Source organism: Crassostrea angulata, chromosome 10, assembly GCF_025612915.1.
Source record: "Crassostrea angulata isolate pt1a10 chromosome 10, ASM2561291v2, whole genome shotgun sequence".
NCBI lineage: Eukaryota > Metazoa > Mollusca > Bivalvia > Ostreida > Ostreidae > Magallana > Magallana angulata.
The window spans coordinates 8,249,409-8,276,444 of record NC_069120.1 but is presented as its reverse complement, the minus strand read 5'-3'; the positions used below and the strand labels follow the sequence as shown (position 1 = coordinate 8,276,444).

At 36.8% G+C, this 27,036-nt stretch overlaps 1 protein-coding gene across 2 annotated transcripts; it reads left to right on the top strand.

Annotated features, from left to right (window-relative positions):
* On the top strand, nt 1-26,924 carry LOC128165217 (FRAS1-related extracellular matrix protein 1-like). Of its 2 annotated transcripts, none has more exons than XM_052829501.1 (11): nt 1-1,097; nt 5,050-5,421; nt 17,684-19,905; nt 20,029-22,629; nt 22,790-22,992; nt 23,126-23,275; nt 23,369-23,478; nt 23,853-24,149; nt 24,467-24,536; nt 24,791-24,964; nt 25,579-26,924. In XM_052829501.1, the coding sequence occupies exons 2-11, from the start codon at nt 5,203-5,205 to the stop codon at nt 25,884-25,886; spliced, it is 6,354 nt and encodes a 2,117-aa protein (XP_052685461.1). In that variant the 5' UTR covers nt 1-1,097; nt 5,050-5,202; the 3' UTR covers nt 25,887-26,924. The 2 variants fall into 2 exon arrangements, with proteins under 2 accessions (XP_052685461.1, XP_052685460.1); XM_052829500.1 differs by having other exon boundaries at nt 31-1,097; nt 24,374-24,536.
* The last annotated feature ends 112 nt before the right edge of the window (nt 26,925-27,036 follow it).

The window sequence follows — 27,036 nt, the reverse complement described above, 5'->3', positions numbered from 1 at the left end:
TAATTTAGGATTAATTGTTATCAAAGTATCGTTACGCCCCCTATATCGTCAATTGAAATAGAATTAATTTTTTGTGTATCGTTTCTGAACTTCGGAAGAACACCCCTTTAATACGGGAAAAAGTATGACAACGGAGCAGGGTCGGCCATGAGATAACGCCTAGCTGGAGTCGCAGTCGGATGTTAAACCACGAATGTGATACTTTAATGGGATTTCAAATGCAAATTAAGTTAGTGGCGGATTAATACCTTTAATCCACAATAACTCACTGTGCTGTAGAGATAGAAAGAGGAAAGTTTCATTCAGCATTTTACCCGGTCTCTCTTTTCCCTACACACTGGTCTTCTTTAGCCGCGGAAAAGGTGTAAGCTTTTGCATACATAACTTTCGTCCTCACCTAAGATATGGAGTTTTAATTGTGCATAAGTTGCATATCACCGATTTATTTTCCTGTAAGACACTTGTTCGCTTTGCCCCCTAAGTGCTTGCTAGTGATATAAACGTTGAATATATTGGTCCTCTACTCAGACCACGTGACCTAGGTGTAACAATCTAAGCGGGAGGGACAAAGGAGAGGAATATTTCTTATCACCTGCAGAACACAATACCTGTAATTGTGCGGAATTCGAATTATAGAAAAATATAAATTGTAAGTTTAAAAAGAAATTCTTGAGGACTATCCAAGCATCGGACATTAGCTATTTCATTAGACAGCGAGGCAGGCTGAACATCTTTGGAGAAAGTGTGTGCATCATTTGCCAAACGTAATTAATGGACATGTATAAGTTTTTATAAATTGAGTTTCAGGTTGGATTTAAAGCTAGAATTAAAATGCTAATTTAGAGAAATCAATACTGTCACATGGTGTTTATTTCATTTGTTATAAGACACGGGGCTTGTTGCATGTGATTCTACTTAGTTCATACTGAGCGACTGAAACTGGTGAGAAGAGGGAGCCGAATTCTGAAACAAGGAAAAACCCTGAAAAAAAGTGTAGCCATGTACAGTGTTTTGCGTCATTATTGCCTGGACTACCCGTGTATTATTTAATAGACCGGAATTAACCTCCAGGATTAACCATTTACAGTTGCAACTTGGTAGGTAGAATATCTTGCTCCGTAGAATTAGTTACAGTATAAAGAAATGGAGTTTCGGAGTAAAAAACGCCGTCGGTTTTTATGATGACTAGCTGTGTGCACCCAGCAGCCATCATCAAATTTTATGCAGACAGAATAACATCGATCAGTATCTGCAATAGTTTGTAAATGCAGCACAATTTGTATGCACGCTGAACAACTTTCCCCCGTTTTTTTTTTCAAAACAGATGTACCCCATTGCCTTTTCTTTATTTATAAACACGCCGCCTTCTATATGGAGGCATGGTTATGTTGTGTTGCCAACACCTTTCTTGATAAAATTCACTTGTATTCTGTCATCGCCGAAGATTTAGGAGTGGTTATAATAAATCGAGTATCTTCTCGGAGATCTTTATCTCGAACGAAAGTCTGTAGGACAGAGCCCACTTATCTTGTATCGCTGTATTTTTAATGAACTAGATCTGCTTTTTTGCCTATTTATTGATCTAACTTTATCATTTCTAGTTACGGACTTGCATTTACATTAAAGAAATTATCAAGGTGTATAAACCCGTAACATTCATGTATACACAGAAACACCCAGGGAAATGTATAACTACGATCAGACATACTTTTAGAATATTGTGCATTAGCCAGTGTTAATAATAGCAAGATTAACAAAAAACTGCTGCCCCTATAGAGGTGAAGTGTGGTCTGTCTATGTAATAAATGAAAACATATCTCGGTCCTAATGCTTTTGACGTTTAAGACAAATTGGAAGCTGGAGGCCACACAACTGTATGACTACTTAAAAGATTTAATTTAAGAAAAATTGCTTGCAAAATGGCAAGGCGTTAAATCACGGTGCGTAAGGTTCATAAGTGTATTCAATATCTCGTTTTATTTTTGTTATCATTTATTTATTTTCTTGTTTGTGAATAGTTTTCTTCTGTTTTATTCGATATTTATTTCAAAGATTATTTACTAATATAATTTACGACTTGCGATAACAAAATTTCAAGATTTGATAGTTGCTACAAGAAACTAAGGTACAAGGACAATTGAACTCTACTCCAATTTGATTAGAGGGGGAATTCTTTTCTCTGAATTTCAAGCAGTATTTTTCATGAAATGATCCTATAAATATCCTTTATTTCCCCGATATGTGTTTAATTGGATAGTTTTCACTTGATGTGATTTTGAACACCTTAATGTCACGGGCCGTCTTGTGAGTACCCGAGGTAAACAACCGATTAATTCAACTTTTCCCACATTCTTTTTAACAAAGGGACCGAAAACACTGGGCAGCGGTCGGGTTTGATTCGTGACATAACTTAAAAAGTCGGTGGTCCTACATGTACTCCCCGGTAATTTGCACACCTGTGCGTGTCCGAATTTGCGTGTCATCGAACCCCGATCCCGATTATTTGATATTGGCGTTCATCCCAAAAGAATCCTCGGTTGAAACATAGTCCAGAAGTTTCGGTCCCTCGTGAAAACATCATCGAACCACAGAAAAACCACATACATTTGAGAACTGAGATATCTCCATTTTTCGAGTCAGTTTAAGAAATCCGGGGGAACACCAGGTCCAAAATGAAAACCACCTAGTTAGTCGTGCGTGCACTTCACTGTATCATTTCTCAACATTCGTGAGCAAGATCTCTCGTTATTTGGATGTTCAAGAAAAGAAAAGAAATCTGACTTAATGTAATTGTGAAACGTCGGCGCACAGGCAGGTTACCTTGTTTTTAAATTCGCACAATTTCTAGGTAACTTAGAGATATTATGTACCATACGGGTGTGAAAGTGTTTTAACCCAGCATTGCAAGTTAATTAATTGACAGCCATGCGTGAACCTTGGTCTTTTGAAAAAACATTGTCATCCAAAGAATGTCCCCCGATCACTGACCTTGTCTCGAGTTAAGTGATGTCAACAGAGTATTTACAGCAAACACTTTGGCTATTGAAAAAGATAAATATTTTTAACTTGCACTTCTTATTGTTTTTGAGTCTCGTCCATTTCAGGGCGCACTTGGAAGGTAAGCACTTTAAGCAGTATATCTAAATATTTTATGAAGTATATCCATTTATGTAAAAATGTCGGAAGCAATTAATTTTTACCCCAGTTATGAGCTTTATGACATTTTTATAACCGTTGACACGCGACCTTTCAAATATGGCGCCAAATAATGTAATAAAATAATAAGTTGGGATTTTGACAGAAAAACACTGTCCGTTTTTCCGAATACAAGCGCAATACTGGATGGGTTTAGACAAATTCACTGTGATCTGTTGCGTTAAAACTTCAAATAAATCTTCAAAATTACAGTCGATCAGTGGATCACAATGACCTTGCTCTGAGTGGACAGAGTTTAATCCACGACACAAAACCAAAAATTTTGTTAGGCATCAGACACGGGAGTAAATGTTGCTCTTCAAAGGTTGGTATATTAAGGAGAGAAAGCTGAGATTTAGTACACCTAAAACCGATTTTGTTATCAAAGGCGGTGAATAAAGCCCGATATTTTAACACTGACACTGCCACTGCGGAGAAGTCGAGTCGACACTTGGAATAGCAAAAATTTACGGCACCTTCCACCCCGTTTTCGCTTTTTATCTCAGCATAAAATGAGTTCAACGATTTTAGAGAATTTCAATTTTCCGTCTTCAAGGTTCTATTTTTTCTGTTTTAGAATTATATTTAGTTTGCTTTTATATTTGGACTTGACTTTATGTGTGTGACTTGTATCATATTAAATTTATTTATTTAGATATTATCAAACCAATTTTTCTTTAAAAATTATATCAAGAATGCATAATTTTTACTAAAACATTCAAATTCAATTTTGATCAAATGTTGTATTTTTTTTTTTTTTAATCAAAAGCAGAGTTCTGTTGTTTCCCCTGTCCCTGTGACCCAGATTCCGATGGCTGTCCACAGATCCCGGTCAGGGCTGAGCCCCGTCACCTCTGGGTGTCAGATTTTACGCCACGGCGGATTAATCCCTAAATCTCCAATCTCCGCTAATTACGCCCGATATTCATCCGCGCGCTTCTGGTTCCTAAGTACCTATCAATGCGCTCAGATATTTCGTTTACGAATGTATGTGTCATCAACTTGTGTTTTGTTCGGTTTTATTGACAATTTTCGTTATATTACATGATCTTCGTAAGATGCATAAGCCGAGGGATTTTATGTAAACTTCCTAGACATTGTATGGACTATAGAAGCGAAAAATTTAATTTAATTATTATTTTCTTCGTTGCACAAAAGAACACAAACGATATCTTTGACCTTATCGATTTACGTTGATTTAGTAGGAATAGAATACCTAAACCTAGTGAATAAGTACATGTATATCTTGTTCATCATTTCGTTCAATTTATCTGATATACCGTAAAGTTTAACACTTGATATTAAAGTTCTAAGGAATTCTTAAGTTTTTATTGCATGGATTTTCAATAGAAGCAATGCGCATAAGTGATTGATTCGATCGCAAGTAATTATATTTACAAACGTTCAAAGAGGTTTTTTTCTTTTGACTGTATTTTCTTAACTTTTACACGAAAATCAGTAAATAGCCCTTGGCCGTGTCTCGATAGGGGTGTTTCATTTAAATGAAGTTTTTTCACTTGGTTGGTTGTGTTTTCCTTCGTTCACACTTTTTTCTGGTGTCAATGTTTACTGAAAGTCCGGGTATAGTCTTCCTGTTAAACCTTAGGCAAACCATTGTTTATCCTAACACCAATATTTGTAATGCAATACCAACAGTAAGGTGTTCCGGGGAAACAGCCAAAAGTCTCAAACTTATTCAACGCATTTACACGCTTTAACCGTGAAACTGCCTCTTTTCCTTAATTCTGGATTAAACCTCAGACCAATTAGACGGCCAAATTGTAAACACAGTCGTTGACCAATTCAGCTTGGGGTGACTTTTGGATTTCTTAATCCCCTTTTCTCTTTTTACAGGCTTGCTTGGGATTTTTTCTAATTTCCAAAAGTGAGAATTTTGAGGGCAGAATGAGAGGGTTTACAACAGACATAGAGTGACGATGCTATGTGTCGGACATCATTCTTCATATAAAAGATTCAGCGAAACGGGGGTATTCTAGACGACACAAGATGGACTTCGAGGTGTGGATTTTACTACTGTGTTTGATTGTGACATCAGCCGGTCAGATTCTCGTGAGTAAAAAAGAGATTTCAGTGGACATCGGTAGGAGCGTTTTTCTCCGGAAAGATGACCTGGTGTTCGTGGACACCACAAAGAAAAGTGAATGCCGGGTGGAGGTGGTACAAAATGATCCCATCACCCAGAGGGTTGGTCGGCTAGAGCCTACGGTACGTAAACTGTCGTTATCACTCTTTAATATCAGAATATAACACTTGTAGATACACCGGATGACATCAGTTAAGCAGAAGAAAGGGAAGTTTTTATAATCCTTCATTATTAACGGTTCTAGGTTTATCCAAACATGTCTGTATTTTGAGGTTAAAAGAGAAGTACATGTGACTTGTTCGTCTGCAAAAATCTCACGAACTCCCTGAAAGTAAGATAAATGTTAAGTTGAGTATTTTAACGCCAGTGAGTTTAACAAGGTTAAACTCGAATGTCTAAGACAGCTTATTGACAAAGATACAAATAGAACAGTCGTTCACTAAGCCAAAGTGTCGCCCAAAAATTTCAAACATGTGATTAATGATTGCAATAACTCAGTTTCTGCTTTTTAAATGAAACACATACCATCTTTTGCTAAATTCTCTAATGTGTTAGGGATCAATTCTAGCAACTCAATGGTTATCTTTAACCAATACCATAATTTTGATCCTAATCTTGCTAAGACGTGTGATAATTTAGATTTTATCTACCCACAATCTACGGATATTCTGCACGTGTATTGTACAACATGTGCAAAGGTTCACCACCCGGACTGAAAACTGATCCCGTTCGCGGAAGGCACAAAGGGGACTTCGATCCCGATTTTACATCATTCCAACCTGATGACGGTCTTAATGATATCGAAGACATTGTAATAAGACAGAAGACATCAAAAACTCAATAAAACTGACAGAGGACGGGAAATAATTGTTCGCCATCTGCGACACAACAGGTTGATGTGACCCAAGCTTCCTAAGCACGGCGAAATACCGGTAACCTTATTAGACCATCTTTTAACCGCACAATGTTGTCTATCTTAAATAGAATTTACCAAAAAAGGATATATTGTGTTTCTCAAACTTGGCTCATTTCTTTCTTGTCTATGTATCATTTTTCTTTAATTGTCAGTAAATTGCTTTTCGGGCCTCTCAGCTTTAAATCAACTCAGCTATTTTTTGGTGAATTATTAGGACAGTGATACAGGGTAGTGTTTGTCTGTCTATGAAACGTATGTCAGGAGACTCTGGTTTCGAATTCTTCGAGACATTTTCTTCACACGCACGCAGTAGTCGTTCAAACTGTTAATATGGTAAGATTAAAAATTAAAACCAGATTTATAATCTTTATCCATGTTTGTTAAACAGGCCCCGAAGCATCCCAATCAGTTAAGACCATTAATTACAACTTTTCAACTTTGAAATGTTATCAAATGGTAAACGTTCAGTTGACTTTGAGCTATTAAAGAATTATCAAACTACGTAGACCCTGAGTTTTCACAGTTTATCGACCCTGGGCAGCCTCATTTGATAAATGGAGAAAACTTTGCCAAATTAGGATTTCCTTCATTACAATGATTTGCACATTGTGAGCATATACTAGTATCTTAATCCTATTTCCGAAAAGAAAACTCGAAGAAGCTCTATTTGTCGTAATACCTTGTCTATTCTGTGTTTCTTGTGCAAGCTACAAATCCCATTAAGCCTTTTTGTGGCTGTCTCGTTAGCGGCTTATATCTGTGGGATTCAAGTATTTGCCACAGGTGTCGTGATGCTCTTAGACAAAAAAACAAGGCACCTTGTAGCGGTCAGACGCGAGAAAAAAAAACCGTTTCTTTCAAATCCACCAATTGTTAAAATGAAAATCCAATTTATTCTAGAGATCCGCGCTCTCTTGTTTGGCAAAGAATTTCTCTCTCAGCATTTAGAGAGATTTTCAATCAGACGGAAGGATGTTCGGTCTTTTAATTAAGATATCTTACAAGTTTGTAGAATTTCTATTTTTTCTCCTCTCCATTTTTTTCCAATACATTGCTCGTTGACAGAGTACGGCTACCGGCACCGAGTTTGTAGTCTGGCGACAGAAACTTCAAGTGCATCATTCATTTCGCGCTATACACAAGAAATGTTCATCAAATCAAAATCAACTGCGTGTATTTGAAGCCACTGTGCATTGATTGATCTTCTAGAAGCATTTATTGCCTGTTAATTGAAAACGATAATACTGTTTGATATCAGAAAATAACCGTGGAAAAATTATTTCTATGAAAATTGCTGTGTAATTTTCTTTGTCATTATTCATAAAAGCAATCAAAGTCATTGATGTATCGTTTCACATATTTAAAGTTTTTTTTTCAAAAGACATGGTTTTATATGATAGTTAAAATTTGGTTAGAGAAGATTCTGTTTAATAGGTAAAATAGTTATATGCATATAATTTAAAGAACTTGAGATCTTTGGATTAGTTTTTCCTGGTATTATTTTGACAAAGTCATCTTAACAAAATTCAGGGACCAAAAAAAACAGTTATCCATTTCGCATCAATATCATGATATCAGAAGTGTTTTGCATTTAAATTGCAAGAAATGATAGAGTTAAAGTAATCCCAATATAAAACATGTAGTCAGACAACCGCTTAAACGGCAATAAAACAGTCGTAAATCTTCAAAATGCAAGTGGTGATAAAGACGTAAGACAATTACCACATCAAATTCACTGGATAAAGTGACTGTGTTGAGGGACAATACGGCCTTTCTTTGTGCGGAAACACAAGATGAAATGTATTCTTCGGGTCGAAGACGTATTATTAATGCCGGGTATGTTGATTCCAAACGACTTGGTTTTGTGCATTGCCTTTTGTGTTGCTGTCACTGTTTTAAAGACAGTGATAAATTAGGAGAGACCCATCACAACATACTATGGGAATTTGTACAAACTTGCAGTGAACTCGAATATTTTTTGTTGCAGACTGTTTTCGTTATTCAAACGTCTACATATTTCACTGATTGTCAAAATTTTTTTGTATAAATTCGCCTAAACACTAGAAAGTTGAACACCCTATCTTCGAGTTGTTTGAAAAATATATCTAAACATCTAAAGCAATTTTATCTGTAACGAAATCGTTTTGGCGTAAATTGGAAAGCTAATATGAAAGCTAATTTAAGAATTATATTAAAGAAAACATATCGTCTTCCCGTCAATTAGTGCCACCCGACGGATACCTTTTACATCTGGCTTTAGGTGTGTGTTTTTGTCCAGTTTCCTGTTATTAGCCGACTCCGTGTGGTTCCTCTTCACGTGTATTCTAATCACCTCTGACATGTTACCTACATGCTACGCGACAAGTGATTTATGGTCAACACCATTGGGAAAAAAGGAAAGAAGACAACGACCCGTGCTTCCATTGTATCATTTCTATCAGAAACATCGAATAGGCGATGCGCTACCTGAAAGCTAGCACTTTTGGGAAAAGTTGTCGTTCTGGTGCAATGTATTTGTTTAATATTCTTTAATGTAATTTTCTAAAGAAGATGCGGGGAATAAGATGGCGCAAATGCCTATTCGGTTTAGTAGTGAAATACAATTTTAAATTTATTTTTCCCAATTAAATCTATTCAAATATATTGTAATACAAGTTTGCAAAAACACAATTTCTGACTATATTCAGTTTAAATATATTTAACAAAAGATAAGAAAAAAAATATTGCCTGAAATTTTGGTGGTATCAAACCCACAACATAAAAACCCTAGATATGTAAGGTTAGCATATGTCAGGTACTCTAACCACTGAGCCATTTCAGACATATCAAAGTGGGCTGTTTCAATATTACGTGTTACTTTGACCACGAATTTACGGACTTGTATTATTTTTTGGAAACGTTCAATTGTTGGAATACAAAATGATATTTTTAATGTATAGTGGGTCATCTCTCCACGTTTTTGTTGATTGAAATCGGTTTGTTTTCCAATAGACCTTATTCAGACTATGAGAAAAATATGGAGCACAGACCCACTCTATAAAAGAAAATGTCTTGCAGTTCTAAAAAATGACAGTATTTGCAGGTTTTGATACGTATACGCCTGTTTGAGTCGACATATTCCAAGTATTGAACATATTTATAGGATAAAAATCAATGATATGTTTGATATGTATTGTTTAAATGATTTTTTTAAAAAAAGTATCAGATTTATTTATATTTTAATTACTAGAATTCAGTAGCTTGTCCGACCGTGTATGGGTATTTTACACGCCTTATCAACTCATCTTCTTTATGTATGTTGATGCTTGTCATGCAAAACATCAAACATCTCTCTTAGAAATACACATGTCTAAAAACATCAAAAACACAAAACAATAAAATCCATATTTGTGAATCATGAACCTCGTTTTCAAATGTTTTATAATTAAGGTCATATTGTTTAATTGTTTGATGATCAAGATCATATTACGATATATTAATAATCTCAATCAAGACTTTTGTTTATTATTTGAGAAAATTGGCATACACGCTGTACAGATTTTTTGTAATTTGCTTGCATTGTAAAATTCTTGGACATCTCCGAGAGAATTGTTAGATGGTATCGGTAAGCAGTTACCTAAGACATACATGAACTGTTATTGTACTGGAAGAATGGGATATTGTTTTTTGCCAATTAGTCAATTTTCTCTTTTTGAGCACAAGATCATTATCAAGAGAAGCAAAAACGCAATTAAACTCAAACTGGGTAACAATTTCAACTAAATGGTCTGCAATACGAAGTCTGTTGAAGTAACTGATGATTGGGGGGCATTGTGTCGGGATGTAATGTTACGCATTGAGGAGGGTTAAACCAGTGTTTTCTAGATGCTGATATCGATAAAACAGTTCAGGAACCCATCAAAAAATTGTATGCTTGACGAATAATTAGAAAAATGAGCCCGCTGATCAATATGTATCATTTTTTTTCTCAGCGGAAAAAGACGATTTCACATTGATTTCTGATTCTAGGCAACTTCAAAATAATCTCCCCGTTTAGTCTGTGTTCTCGTGATTTTTTCAGTCATCGCTAGCAAAGGATATATATACATATGAATTTAGCTATAGCTTTTATAATCTTATAATATCAACGTATGATTAAAGTTGTTAACCAAGCTACTTCCAGACTTAAAATAATTCCCCATATTTTGGTCAGCGTCATAAATATCAGGCAAATCACCAACAATTATTAGATATGATCGATGGTGCATATCTTGACTGGCTTTCAATTAGCGTTTGCTTTATTAAAATTTTTTACATATATATGTAAATTACATTTTTCTCATCCGATAAATGTATTCAAGAACTATAAAATCAAACATGAATATATCACTAGTAATGATCTTTTCATACCCGTACGGTGTAATTGAAATGTAGTGAAGCATTCCGAATGGTTGGTTACCTAAATTACTGTGACGATATTAATGTCGTAAAAAACCTTCCCTCTCATTAAACTTATTCCATCAACTGTAAGGGTGTTTTGATAGAGGGTCCGTGAATATATTTCATTATAAGGAGAGATATTTTTATGATGGAATTCAATAAAGAATGTAGGTTCTTTTCACGGAAAATGGGTGCATGAATGAATTCATTATTGTCTTCAATGGTCTCTCTAGGATGTAATTCCCGCGTAAGTAAGCATTTAAGTGAGGAAGACGCCGCTGGAAATCTTATTCACAGAGATTCATGTTTTTATTTGAAGATTCTGTGATAATCACTTGAAAGTTATTCGTTTTCATTCAAATCTATTGGGACGCGTGGGAATCATTCAAACCTCTTCTAATAAAATGTTTACACCGCATGTTGCCGGCAACAAATATTTCGATTGGTCCTTCAAACTGCATAGCTCACGGATTTCAAAGGGAAATGCAGATCTCGAGGACACGAATTTGTCTTGTGCAAGAGCTATTGTACAACTCTCGCCAACAAGTATGGCGGACGCGACGTCATTAACGGTCCACTCCGTTACAAGATCGACAGGCACGAGTTCACTGCCAAGATCAACGCCTAAATTTTTTTCAAACTTCAAAGGAAAAACGATTTTAGCGACGAAATAGGACATTCCTAACGTTTATATTTATAGGATGACAAAGAGGTATTTTTACAAAGTCGTGGCGTTTGACTGACACTTTAATCCTCTTTTCAATATCGCGCTCCAGATCTTGGTATCTGTGGATGACACGAATCGAGTACGGCTCGATGACCGTCAATTGGGGTGGTCATTTGAAACTAAAACGGTCTCCAAGAAACCGGCCCGGTCATATTATGCAAATGTTGCAAAATTTTGCAAAAAGCTCATAGTAATTCCAATCCTAGAGATCAGATAAATCTATGATGTTATTTATAATAGATCGATTTGTTACGCTCTTCTTGTAGGTTTGTATTTGCTACGCAAAATTGAAAGTTGTAATATGAGAATCAACATCGTGAAAGTGTGTATGCAGAACGTGCTTATTCGTTCTTTTACCACATGTATCTCGTCAGCACTTTTTGGCAACAACTGATATATCTCCAGCACTCTGTACTATAGCATGCTCCATCGTTTAGTAATGTCAAAGAAGGCATTTGGAAAACAAGAAAAGGGGCTCATTCAAATGGTCATTATCGACAGACACCGAACATATCAGTAAAGCCCCATTAGCAATTGTAAAAAGACACCTAAAACTGATGGCAAAAATGCCTGTTCAATATACTAGGTTTGATTACCATGCCTTTTTCACATTCTTCGTCGAATTGAAAATATGTTGGTACATCCGATGCATAAAATTTACGTGTTAGTTAACTCAAGACACATAATTTACTGAATTTTAAGTCGTCTATAAATTATCCTATAATTACTGAACCAGCATCAAGTGCTTTCTCTCCTCTAGAATATCAACTATCCCCGCATAAAACATACTCAAACATTTTTTTGGAAAAGTATAATTATTTCAAACTTCGCATTTGTTATCTTTTACCAGTTCAAGCGGAAATACAAACATAATATTGTCAAAAGGCAGCACCTGGGCATTGCAAAGAAGCACTTCCCGTGAACTTGGAATCGTTCAAACAGAAACAAATAGAAATTCTGAGATACACAAAGTCAACTGAAAGATTACTGCCTAAACGTTTTTTTTTTTTTTAAAACTGAACTTTAATTTATAAATCAAATAAAAATAAGATTTTGATTATGGTTGTGATATATTTTTTTAATTAAGCTTCTTATAGTAAAGATAATATTTCAGAAAGCTTCAGAAAACCCTTTTTTTTCTCTTTTTCCCATGATAGAGATTTCGATCGTCGGGGAATGGGAATAATTGACGGATTGGCACTATACAAAGCTAAACATCTTAGTTTGAAAACCCTCAGACGAAATATCTGATTAGTTATTGTTTTTTGGTCTGATCACGGTGATAAGAAGATTTGAAAAAAAACAAAAAGGTCACCAAGATAAAAAAGATGCGATTTTTAAAATACTTTTTTCTCTTCACACTTTTAGAAACCCGTGAGCATCTCACTTTCTCCTTCTGATTGTAATTCCTTGGTCAGCATCAGACGATCTGGCTTGCGATAATTTCAGTTTGCAAAAAAAAGAATACCAGTTTAATACTTATAGATATCAATAGGTGATCATTTGAAGACGGTTTTATTTCTTCATAAAATATTTGCAACTTACTTTGATGAGAATTTTATTGTAAAATAAATGAAAAATGTGTTTTAAAATCACCTCCATCGGGTCGGAGATCTACCGGTGTCATGAAGAACTTATTAAATTGCGGTAAGATGAATGGAGGGTTGGCGAATGGGGGAATCATTTGTGGTTCTTGATGGACAGACACGGGCTTAACTCCATTTCAAGGGTCAGTGACGTCTTGTGAACGCTTTCATTGCTTTTACAATAGCCGTTTTATTACAGAAAACTGTTAAATGTTTGTTTGGTAACTTCATACCCAGCTAGTCCACTATATGTGTTTGGCGTTTGTTTGCACGTGGTGTAAGCATAACTAGAATCTGGTATTTTGTAATTTTCTAGACCATGGCATTTTAAATTAACCTTAAAAAGACAACAATTAGAATGTGCATTTCTCACGACAATTTTTCCACTAAAATAGTGTGACCGTATTCACATGAGAAATCATTTTTATTTGCACTCGTTGTCAACAATACACAATGTTTCTTAACCACATCATCAGTCTATATATCACAGATATGCAAACAAGGTTCCAGGTCTGTGATTTCTCTATAGACTAATTTCACTTAAAATATAGTTTAAATTGTTTTCAAATACATTTGGTATGTATAAATCTTGGGATGAATCTGTCATAGAGATAAAGGGCATTTTGCAAAAGAAAAACTTCAAACTCCTAACCACAATTATGCAGGTTTTTTTTTCTTCTCTGGAAATAATTTGTCCTTGTAAGATTCCATATAATCTGAACACCTGTGTAAGGGCATCCTATTGTTGCAAGGTGGAAAAACTGCTAATTAGACAGGTTCCAGGTACTTGGCCGCATGTCTTCGTTCCGCCGAGTCGACCATGTATGGTTTTAGATTATATTCAAGTGGGGTCTCGGCGACCAGAAACTTATCAATTTGTGTTAATTTTTCGCACCAAATTGAAATGTAAAAGTTCAATACCACAACTTTAATGATCAACAAGCACTTGTTTAAATTTCGTGTAGGAGCCAGTAGCTTTGAGGATTACCACTTCAGGGAATTGAAGTTAAAAGCAATTATTTATTCTTCTCACCTTTGATAGTATACATTACCAATTATTCTCGGGTACCAAGAAACAGGAATTGCCGAACTTAATCTTGAAATATTTAAGTTGGAAAATGTTAATCATTTGGTCAATGTTTACAATCAAATCATAATGGGGAAGACCACACAAAAACTCGCCCAAAGACCACTTGATCCAGCGGCTCTCAGTCCAAACAAATTGTTGTTGCACAAACCATTGACAGCCGCTTAGATGTGAATTTTAAGTTAGCTAACTTGAAATCTGACAAGGATATATGCACTAGGATGTGAAATAACATCACTCAAAGAAATCATATTTACATTGAAATTCTCCAGTCTACATTATCTTACCTGTTTCTTTTTCTGCGTTTGAAGGATTCTGCTTTGGTCCATAAAAGACACACTGTAAATTACGATATTTGATTCAAATATATAAGAATATGCGGATTTACCAAAACATAGCTAAACATCTGATACAGATGTCCCGTTCTTTTTTCAATTTGTGAAATATTTTGACCAAAAAATAGATTTTAAAAAATTAAAATTAATAAAAGATAAATAAAAAATCTTACACACTTAAAAATAATGATAAACACAGCGGGTTTCGAACTAATGTAAGTTGCAATATTTAGCAGATATTAAACCATATTGCGCTATGCTTTTAGAGAGGTTTAAAAACTTTAACAGGTACAGAGATATACGATTTTGAAACAAGGTCGCTTAGAACATGTTTTCCTCTTATTGACATTTGTAAACATTACATGTAAAATGAAAATCTTTAAACAAATTTGAAAGAAACGCTAAGTAATTTTGACAAATGCCCTATGGATTGAACACATTGAAAAATATACTAGTATATGAGGTTTCAAATATAATGTCTTATCTTTTGCATATCAGTCGGGTTTGTTTAAAATGTTCCAATCAGATGGCCTTTTGTGTATCTACGGATCTGCAAGTCGATTTAGACGCTGTGATTTTTTGTGAAGCAAATTATTACAAACTGACATTTCTTGGTCAATCTGTACAGAATTGTGCAGGCAATACAAATCGCTTCACACATTTTTGATCGTCTTTCGACAGCTTATATAGACAAGCTATTAAGGTGGCCACCTCGAAGTTTGTTTTAAAAAATAACTTAGTGAGTAGAACATCTTGAAACAAGTAAAACCACCTGAAAGGTAATACCTGAAAAACTCTGCATCCTGATTTATAATACACGGGACAGATAGATCAAAATGAAAGTCGTCTGACGAATATATAGCTTACACTGGCATTGATAAAAATATTAAATGGGTTGTAAAATCTGCCTCCATAACCTGCATTGTTCTTTGTATTTCAACAAAAATCACCGTGACTTTTTAATAAAACCGATCTTGTGTTGATTCAACGGACAGTGCTGAAAGCAGAAAAGAATAAAAATTAATTTAGTGAAAATTTTATTTCAATCTGAAAGAAATTCAAACCGTTTGATCTTGATACGGTCTCGGTACTTTGAACAGTCTACATATCATTTATGACACCTGTTATTTGAGAGCTGATGTAATAAAGAAGCATAAATTTAGCAGACTCCAATTTTCTTAATATTTATGTCTATGTACACACGAGAGTGGGAAAATAAATGTTTGTGGAAAGATAGGATTCGCCATACGACTTTCATCACTTCAGAATATCCCCAGTGGTTATCGCTTGCTTCCATCGTTAGCATTTATGTTGTATTTCTCAAGATTAATATTATCGTAAACGAATCTCTAACCAATAACATTACAATTGAATAGGTCAGTATAGCATAGCCAGTCTTAATTTAATTTTAAATACTTATATATATTTGGGGATGGGGTGTGTTCTTTTTATCAAAATTCCTTTAATCACACAGTATGCACTTATTAGGAAATCGATTCATTTTTGTCAAATCATGTTCTGATACACGATAAGGTACTATAGGGTGTCCCACGAGTCATTAACCCCCCCCCCCCTTTCTATAACAGGCTAGGGACACCTGCTTACACCTAGGTGGTTTTTGTGTACTTTAAAATCTCAACAGACACGCAAAGTCCACCCAAAATAATTACTACCTTGCAAACTGCATTTAAACTGCATAATTGTAGTTCAGATAGCGGCAAACTCCACCAGTCGAGAGTTTTAAAGGGGTATAGATGGTATTAAACCGAGCATCAATTCTTGCCTACAGATTACCTTGGTATAGAGAAAGTAGATAGAATCTTTAACAATGAATTTGTTTGCAAAAAAGAGGTAATTTGTAGCGGAACAGCAAGCTGTTTTGTTCCTGTGTTTTCAATGGTGTAGCAAAGCTTGTATCTCATTATCGTAACCATTCTTACATGTGGTTCCTACATAGCATCATGAACCTACGGAACAGGAGATCGGTTCCATCTTGATCTCGGGTCCAGATCACTGCAGGTGAAAATCGGCACGCTGATTATAAAAACGATTGCTGAACAGATCAGCCATTATCAAGTGATCCTACGACTTTCTGTGACGTTCAAGTCCTTGTTTTGTACGTGTTTTGTCAGCATTGAGGATAGGTTGTCAGAAAAAGTGCATTTTTGAAGCACTATTTTGCCGAAGAAAACGGCTCCATCGCAGGTGCGGTAAATAAAACCGCGATTCTCGGCTGAACTGGTATGGTCGTTAAATTGCAAAAGATGCTCTATGTTCTTGCGAAATATGCACATGCTTATTAAAAACAAAAGTTCCTGATTTTTCCACGTCGTTAACACTACAATGAGCACTTTGAGAGTGTTTTGCTTCTGAAGCAGCGCGGGGAAAGGTTGGACTGTTTAACGATTAATGTTCTGCTAAGTGTTACCGTTATGCAATGCTATAGAAATCAAAAGTGCTTTGTGTACTACTAAGATTTCACTTCTAACCGACAAAAATTAAAAAAAAAAAAAACCAGATTAAGTACTTTTTACGATGCAAACATGATAAAATGCGTTGCAATTTCTTATAGTGATAGTGCTTAAGATAGATGTTCATTTATACGTTCAGTTTTAATTTTTATCTAGGATTTAGGTGTCACAGCAAATTAAATAAAAAGGGAGTTAGTTGTGTTGTGATCGATGCTATGTACGTCCTGAGAATTAAAGGATTTAGATGAAATTTGTCCTTACATAAGGAACCACCCTGCAACGAAAGCCTTTGTTTTTTTTTTCAAGATAAACATAATGCTTTTATTTTATACTGTATATTGCTTATCTATTACTGTGGAATCATTAAAATTCGTGGGGGCCAATTTTCGTGGATTGCTTAAATTTTACAGGTTTGTGGGGACGTAATTTCGTGTATTTTCGTATACATGCAAGAGGAATATGACTCTACAGCTCTAATTTATTAATTCGTGGGGGATGTTAACTCGTGGATGAGAGGTACCCACAAATTCCACGAAAATTGAGCCACCACGAAATCTAATGATTCCACAGTATAATGCATTTGAAAAAAGGTAAAGTGAAGTAAAACAATGGAGTACAGGGCGCTAAAATTTCAAAACGGTCATATAGCGCTAAAATTAAATGATAAAATCTGTATAAGCCGGCTTTTAGGCTTCCAAAAAAATCGGTCGTAAACAGCGAAAAAATACGGAAAATGTGTATATATGTCTATTTATGATAAAACTACGTCTTATGTGGAATGTTAACTTTATTATTTAGTACTTATATGCTTTTCTTAATATTTTCTTAAAATTTCATTTGCAGATATTTGACTGTTCATTCCATCCAAACTCTATCCAATACATCCATGGTGGGTCACCTCTACTAGACAAGGACAAGGTCAAACTGCGAGTGTATAGATTCTCTGACAGTTCCACCGTCTCCCAGACGTTTCATCTTAACGTTCAAATCGCCAACACGTCCCACGAAATCGTCATCACAAGGGGACTGCGACCTGTTGTGGTGCCAGAGTTTAACGGCTTATCCAACCCAATAGACTCCTCTGTGATACGTTTCTACTTCAGTGGCAAGAGTAACGTAACCTGCACTGTTAGTTTTTCCTCTCAGCGTTCTACCTGGCCCATTGCAGGACACATTGTTGAAGGAGAGGGTAAAACCTCTGTTGATACTATGCGGAAATCCTGCACAGATTTCGTGTACAGTAAATTATACTACCAGCACGTACAATCTCCCAATCCAGATGTAGATTATCTTCCCTTGACTGTAGAGCTGCATGATCCAGATATCAGTGATGACGTCATGATTGAACGATTCTACCTCCCTATCCATATCAAAGGTGCTCTTCCCAACTCGCCACCCCGGTCCTCTTTTATGAGCATATACATGATGGATGTTAATCAATTCATTCTTTCCACTCTTCTACCGGGTGTTATTTCGGCGGAGGATTATGAGACAAACTCAAAAGATTTAGTGTACAATATCACAAACCTTCCTAATACCAATGGTGGCTACTTTGTTCACCTAGACGACCATACTCTACCCATAGACTCGTTTATACAAGATGATCTGGATCATCATAGAATAGCCTACCAGCCACCGAGCACCAGCCAATCGGAACGCCGTGTTTTTGAGGCAGAGTTCACTGTGTTCGACAGCCATTTTGCATCTAGTTTGCCGATTGTTCTACACATTGCCGTACGACCATCTGCAACAAATGCCCCAAGAGTGGCTATCAATAAAGGCCTTGTTCTGCTTGAAGGTCAATCCAGGCAGATAACCATTGATGAATTAAGCATATTAGACCCTGATAATGCTAATTCTGTAAGTCTGTATGTACTTGGTGGTCTTAAATATGGACAACTATTAAAAAACAAAAGGTCAACAATTGCAATGACTTTAGAAGATCTTCGGCGAGGGCTAATTTCGTATCAACATGATGACAGCGATTCTACAAATGACCACGTTCAATTCAGAATAAGTGACGGTCAGCATACAATCATGATTAATTTTCCCATCATAATCATTCCAAAGGACGACTCAGCGCCGTACCTTGTTAACAATATTGGGTTGGAGACAAACGAAGGAGAAACAAAGCGAATATCCACCAATATGCTTTCAGCCCATGACACGGACTCCATCGATGAAAACATTATGTATGTTATAACCCAGCCTCCATCAGCAGGAGAAGTAATAAAGAAGACGATTCCAGGAGATGCTGGAACAAGAATTAGTAAATTCAACCAAAGAAACATAAAAAGAGGACAGATATTCTACAGGCATTTTGGGAATGAAGTTTTCAAGGATTCTTTTGTTTTCAAGTTACGGGACCACCAAGATCCCCCGAACAGGTCGGGGGACAAAACATTCCACATTATTATCAAACCTGTGTACGAAAACCCACCCCAACTAGCCCCGAAAGCAACTAGACTAGTACATGTACCGGAAACTGATATAACATATATAACGAAAGATGAACTTCAATATACAGACATAGAGACGGACGACAACAAACTCACCTACATCATAACGTCTCCCCCGTACTTTGTGTACAACGCAGGGTATGAAGAAGCCGGGAGAATTATTGCAACACATAACTTTTCTTCGCTTTCGAAAAACGCCTCCATCCCAGCTATAACTACATTCAAACAAGAAGATATAAACCACATGAAAATTGCTTACATGCCTCCTATAGCTGACATAGGTCCCGAATCCCGCTTAGTACGATTTGTGTATACAGTTCAAGATATTAGCGGGAACCAAGTTCTTGGACAATATTTTGAAATCGACGTGCAACCGGTGAATGATAAACCACCTTCAATACTGGTGAGTAAATTGTTGGTAGAAGAAGGTGGTATTCTTGGAATATCCAATCTGCAGCTAACAGCCACTGACGAGGATACTCTTCCAGAAGATTTGGTTTTTATTCTGGACGAGACACCATCCTATGGAGTTGTACAAAAAGGTGGCATTGCTTTGACACAAAAAGGAGAATTTAAGATTGACGACTTACGCCGCAATGATATTAGGTAAGTTTTCTTTATAGCTATGCTATCACATGGCGAAAAGAACTGAGAATTTTGTTGCATTCTTACATTGAATTAGGAAATGTACAGGAGTGGTCGTGATTTTATATCTTTATTATTTTTCAGATATGTTCACGATGGGGCGGAGGTGTTAGTTGATTCCTTCACTCTAACGGTAAGTGACGGGATAAACAGAGCTACCAAGGTCGTGGAAGTCGACATTGTGCCTTTGGACGACACAGCCCCTCTGTTGAAGAACAATCTCCGGCCAAGACTTATAGTATCTGAAGGTGGTGACGCCATTGTTACGTCATCAGTTTTGGCGGCAACAGATGAAGACACAGATGATGGCGGTTTGATCTTTTTAATAGTAAAACAGCCCAAACATGGAATCATGCAACTACTGGAGCAGCCCGTGACCAAGTTTACCCAGAAAGACGTTAATGGCAACAAAGTAAAGTACATCCACACAGGCGGAGAGGTGGGCAATAATATGATAAAAGACACTGTAACTTTTATTGTATCCAATCAGAACTTCATGGCGACAGGTGATCTTCCAGTGTATGATTTGAACATCACGATAACTCCAGTTGATAACTCAAAACCAGCTATCATCAAAGGGATAGAATTGTCGGTTAATGAAGGGGGTTCAGTCACTTTGACACCCGCCGCTGTCACTGCTAAAGATCCAGACACAGACCCCGAAGAAATAAGCTTCGTCATTACGAAACAACCTCAGTGGGGATACCTAGAAAATCTAAAACCCCTGAAAGGCTCCGAAAAGTCAAGATCAGGATTTCGTATTACAACCTTCAAACTTCAAGATATAATTGATAAAACAATCAATTATGTCCAAGCTAATCACAAGGGAGTAGAACCAATCTACGACGAAGTTGAATTTTATGCAACAGACGGAAAACAAAGCTCTGACGAAACACCCCTTGGCTTCAGGATAATTCCCCAAAATGACGAAGAACCAGACGTCATGCTTCAGGACTTTGCAGTGGACGAAGGGTCCTCCAAGGTCATTGATCAGTTGATTATCGATGCTATTGACATGGACGTTCCAAAGGAACAGCTAACTCTATCCATATCCCAAGCCCCGGATCATGGTGACATTGTGTTGATGATACAGACAGCGAATGGCGAAGTTGAAGTTGCTGTACATGATTTCACAGTTGAAGAACTTCATAAAGGCATGAAACTGAAGTACAGACATGACAACAGTGAACATTTCAGGGACAATTTTGCTCTTACCGTTTCCGACGGCAGACATGAAGTTAAAAAACTTTGTAACATCTCGATTAGAGCATTGAATGACGAGGGACCAGAAATAACCAAAAATGCCGGATTGCAGCTGGACTATGGAGATTTTGCTATGATATCCAGTGCATCGTTGCAATCGACTGATCCAGACAACAGCGAAAATGAAGTCGTATACATCTTGATGTCTGTTCCGAAGAAAGGTTCCTTGCAGTTTTGCACAGACCCCTTTTCGCCAACTCGTATCTCTGAGTGCAGAGACATGCAGGTCGGTGAAAACTTTACCCAACATGACGTTGACATGAACAGAGTGAGATACATCCATACGACTAGTATGGGTAACACCGAAACAGATAGTTTTCTGTTTCTTCTGACAGATGGAACAAACAGGCGCCACGTGGAAACATTTGAAATCAGAATAAGGAATTCCAAAAAGAGCAACTTGGCAGTTTACAATAAAGGTCTGCATGTTCGAGAAGGCGAGAGGACGTCATTGTCAACCAATAACCTAAGTGCATCTGATGAAAGTACGAAGGCAGACGAAATCGTGTTTGCAATAACACAAATGCCAAGACATGGCCAGATTGAATTCATTGACAAACCTTTGGTAAGAATCAACAGTTTCACACAGCTTGATCTCGCTTCTCGGAAGGTTGTCTACAATAATTTGAACAAAGGGGACAATACCGAGGACTTATTCAAGTTTACCGTTACCAATGGACTCAGTCAGGCTAAGGAGGGTGACTTCAGAATATCTATCGAACCGCTTGACCGCGTCCTCCCCTCACTCACAGTGAACACCTTGATTGAGGTCACCCAGGGTGGTGAGGTGGAGTTGTCTCCCCTGCTACTGAAGGCCCAGGACCCAGATACGACCGACTCTAGTGTAACGTTCATCATTGCCAAGCCTCCAACCTACGGACGTCTCTATAACAACGGAATCATCATCACCAGGTCCTTTACTCAGAGCGATATCAATCTAGGCTTCATAACGTACAGGACAGATGGGTCTCACGCGGGGTTGGACAACTTTCTTTTCAATATATCCGATGGTAAACACTCGGGCTTTTTAGTGAACAGAACCCTTCAGACCAAACCTGTTATCTGCAGCATCTTTATCAAGCCACTAGTAAACGACGCCCCAAAGCTACTCACGCTAAAACAGCCTGACACATTGGAATATTTTGGCAACGACCGGTACGGATTTCGACTCACCAATAGAAATTTAAAAGCAATTGACTCCGACTCGACCAGTTCCCAGTTAACCTATAACGTGATCAAGAGACCACAGTTTGGACACATTGAGAACGTGAAGACAAAGCGGTACGTAAGGAGAAGATTTACCCAGAAGGACTTAGATGACAGTAGTCTCCATTACATACTGAATCCAAGGAAATCCCAAACCAATGACAGCTTCACCTTTAGTGTGTCGGACAACAGAGGGAATGTCTTGGATAATCAAAGGTAACTAATGTTTTTCAGTTTAAATCGAGTTTCTTATAATGTCATTGCTATAGAGAAACCTTGGTATCTCATTTTACGCAATCATATTAACTTTGTAAGTAATGCATTAAATTAACCTTCATTTCTCGGTTCTTTAATTATAAAATTATGGTCGTTGTAGATTTGAAATGAAATGGTCAAGGATCGAGTTTCCTCGTAAACAGATTATTTCTTGTGAGGACATAGGCACCCTCAGTATTACTCTGAAGCGGACTGGTGACTTGAACCAGATTTCGTTTGTTGGGATAAAGGTCAGGGACATGTCGGCAAAGAGTGGACTCGATTTCTACACCAGCTCTTCCAAACAAGTCCAGTTCAACCCAGGTATGTATACCATTATCAGAGAGTTTAGAGATTGAATGATGGTTATGCCCCCTACCCCAACACAACCATTAACTGAACTTATTATTTAGATTATTAATTGATATCGGTTAATTAATCATATAAACTTATTCAGGAATGAAGCAAGCCACGTGGGACATACAAATTGCAGACGACGGTATAATGGAAAATGGCGAGAAATTTCAAATTTTCTTGGAAGAGCCGATCAACGCAGTCCTGGGCAGAAAAGTCAAAATGAACATCCATATCATCAACGCGGAAAACGGTAAGGAGTGAACAATCGAACACGTTTATAATTCATTAATTGCGCTTGTCATCAATCAACGAGATATTTATATACGCCTCTTGTTTTGTTCAGGCGAGTGCCCCCAGTACCTCGGAATGATCAGCAAAAACAATAAAGAAGTGATAGACTTACAGGACAGCTTGGTGCCAAGTCCTAATAAGAAGACGGAAACTGTCGGAACTGTGAGTAAAAGAAGCTTATACTCTACATACATAAGTCGTTAAAATCTTTACAAATTCACCGAGGGACTTTCATACTGAATTTTTTATGAAACTTTAACATAACATAACGGGTCAAAACATTAATCAATTTAAAAAAAAAGAATTTGCTTACTATAGTACATGAATTTTCCCGAAGTTCTTTTATAACGCGTGCACTGTGCGTGTCATTGAACAAGCAAGTCATTGTATAAGAATCAAAATTACAATATAATATAGATCAATTTCGCGCGTTGTTGCTTCTTATTGTCAAATTAAGTTATATTTTAGCGACAGTGCTGCACAATGTGTATTTTGTGATATGAATAGTCATTAGATTTTGTATTTGTATTTCATAGTTCAGTAACTTTAATGGCCCTGGAACCATCAAAGAGAATCCTCTAGATAATGCTTACAATACTGATCCCGACTCGACGCCATCCAAATCATCTCCGTCATCGTCCAAAGCATCGACGTCATTCAAAGACCCCGACTTCAACGAAGTGATACCAACAAAGAGAAACCGCAAAAAGTCAAAGAAGAAAGGTCGTAAGAGAAATAAGAAGAAGAATAGAAAATCAAAGAAGTCAAAGAAAGATGTGACCAAGAAATCGGATTCTATTTTTCCACTGCCATCATCGTCTCTAAGAATTCAGGTAGGATGGCAGAAGTCATCAACTAAACAAGCTTGCGTGTATTTGGTCTCATTAAATCCTAGCAGACTTAAATTGTGCCTATTTACCGGTCCTCTCCTTGTTACAGCTTTGTCTAACAGATGAGTTTCCCGTGTTTGGTGGTGATTAATGTTTCATTATATTTTGCTACCGTTCACATTGTTATTTAATTAAATATTTCTTTTTATATTTTACCTTTCAAACAGGCTCCCCAGAATTGCACAAGAACCACAAAAGATTTGTTTCATTTTAATTCCTACACACAAAAGTTATACAAATGTAATGGTTATACCTGGCAGATGTGGGATAGTGGCACCCCTCAGGATGCGTCTGGGATCTCCGCCCCCGCCCCATCTGTCTGCATCATAGGTAAAATACCTAGCTACGTGTGCATGCTTAGTGTATAGGTTTTACTAACTATTTATTAAAAAGTTTTAGTTACTATTTCTATAAAACCACTTTTTATAATAAGTGTAAAACATGATAAAACTTATAATGTTTTAAAAATACCCTGTCATAGGCGATACTAGTACTTCAAAATTACATCTGTCCTTAGAGATATTTAGATGGAATTACGAGTGCACTAGACTTGGCGGGTTTCTTATTTTGATTCCATTTGACAGGGGAGTTTTTTGAGGGCCGCTGCTACAAGTTTTACAAGGAGAGGAAATCTTGGGAGGAGGCCAAGCGGTATTGTCAGTCTCTGAGTGTGATGCCGAGTACCCTCACCCCCGTGCGATCCAAAGCCCACTACCAATTCCTGGCCAATCTAGCGGGCAAGAATTCCTATTGGATCGGTGAGTATAATTCTAGTGTTCCCCAGAACGAGGTCTTCAAGACAATCAATGACCATGGGACTTTATTTTAATAACTGTTTAGTTAAACGAATTTATATTTCTTTCGGAGATAAGTAAACCATATATCATCTATACAAGATTGTAGATATATTTTTTTAATTACAAAATGAGCCGTGCAGTTCTAAGATCAAAGCGGTGAATGAAATGTAGGAATGTTGGCAAGTTGTCAGTGAAACCAAATAATTGGTTCAACCCAAGATAACGGAAATTTTAATCAAAAAGTATATTTTTATATACATTGTTTGAAGAATACATGCAAATATTCCTCATGCTGAAATAATATTTACGCGAGGCGGTTCAACGAAATCACTGGAACACACGATGAATCGTTGCGTTATCCGCCAGCACACCTTTCTAATGCGTCGTTTAAATCAAATTGGTTTATGGGCAATCGGTTTAGACAAACCAAAGAAATAATTTTTTTAATATATGGATCGTTTGCTTACCGGTATTTCAAGAAAAAAAATTCTGAATGGCCACATTTTTCAATGTGCCGTATTTTCCGAATAATAATTGTAATCATCTGTTTCATACACATTTTTTTCCAATTTTAGGTTTGAATAATAAGCGCAACCCCAGAGACTGGGAGTATCTGTCGGGTGGTACTTCCATTGCCCCTCTCCTTAGTTACACAAACTGGGGCAAGAACCAACCCCAGACTCGGGGTAGGCGGGACAGACGTAACTGTGTACTGGTCAATAAACGCAGGAAGTGGAAGAACAAGTCTTGTACCAAAAACCTTAAACGGTTTATCTGTGAGGGGGTTCCCGGTCAAAAGTTTTCCAGTCTCCAATCCTCTCCTTCAGACCAGCCAAATCGAAATCGAGGCAAACGACGTAGGCGTTACCGGTGGAGTTCGTGAGTCTGAGATTGGTTTCGGGTTTTATAAGACTACATGAGATTATCGCTAACTGTAACAAAGTTGATCCTTCAATCTGCGGCAATAAGTGTCGGAACTCGTAGGCATCTGCCCTTAGAACAGTATTCGAGTCCACATGGTGCATAAAAATTTTCAGGTGACTTAGAGGTGGACCACTGCAAAGGGACTGCGACTTTCTCGACCTCATTATCAGACTGCTGGTGGCAGACTTCACGTATAAGACACTTTGTTGCTTTTTGTTTATCTCTCTGTTTATACATAACTACATATTGGAGGTACTCTGTATATTAAGCATAATAATGCGGGGTCACGTGAACCTCTGTTTGTGCAATCTATGACAGTAAGTGCGGACAAGTTTTGGGTTGTGCCGAAATGATAGCTAGATCTGTATGGCCCACCACGTTGTTGTTATGTGTGTCTGACTATTGTTCTTTGTACTGAGAGGTTGTAGTAATTAGCCTCAACAATGAAGTAATTGGTACTATGTACTATGTACTTGGTTGATTATAAACTGTACTATTGAGGTATACTGTGTACTAATTGCTTTACCAATCATGATATAGTTTGGGGATGTACAAATTACCATTTTGTAGTGATATATTTATTGCATTTATGAAACGACACAATTTATATTTGTACATGTATTTGTAAATCATTAACTATATTACAATATTCTGTTTATATGTCTATGTGAGAGTTTTAAGGTCATTCATCCATTCTGTGTTAATCCATTTAATATACATATTTTTTGCTAAGTTTTAACTGACTGCTATATGTTGTATTTTTATAAATGTACTCTTGACATATCATGTTTTAATGTCAAAGAAATCCATTTACCACAGCCCCTTAGATCTGGAAATGGGACATGTTTATATAGGTGTATAATTCAAAGTCCATTAACTAGTGTTAGCATCCCCTTATGTACTGTTATACTGATGTCATGACCAGGCTGAGGTGATATTATTATAGACTCTATTCTGTCATGACATGTCATTAGAAAATAAATAGAAACAAAAGTTACTCATCTTGTCTCTTTTCCTGTATGAATTAGATTTAAAAAAAGAACTGAAATAGATGATGAAAATGGTGTTTGGGAAAAACCCCAAAGAGAACTTGGAAACGGACATTTTGT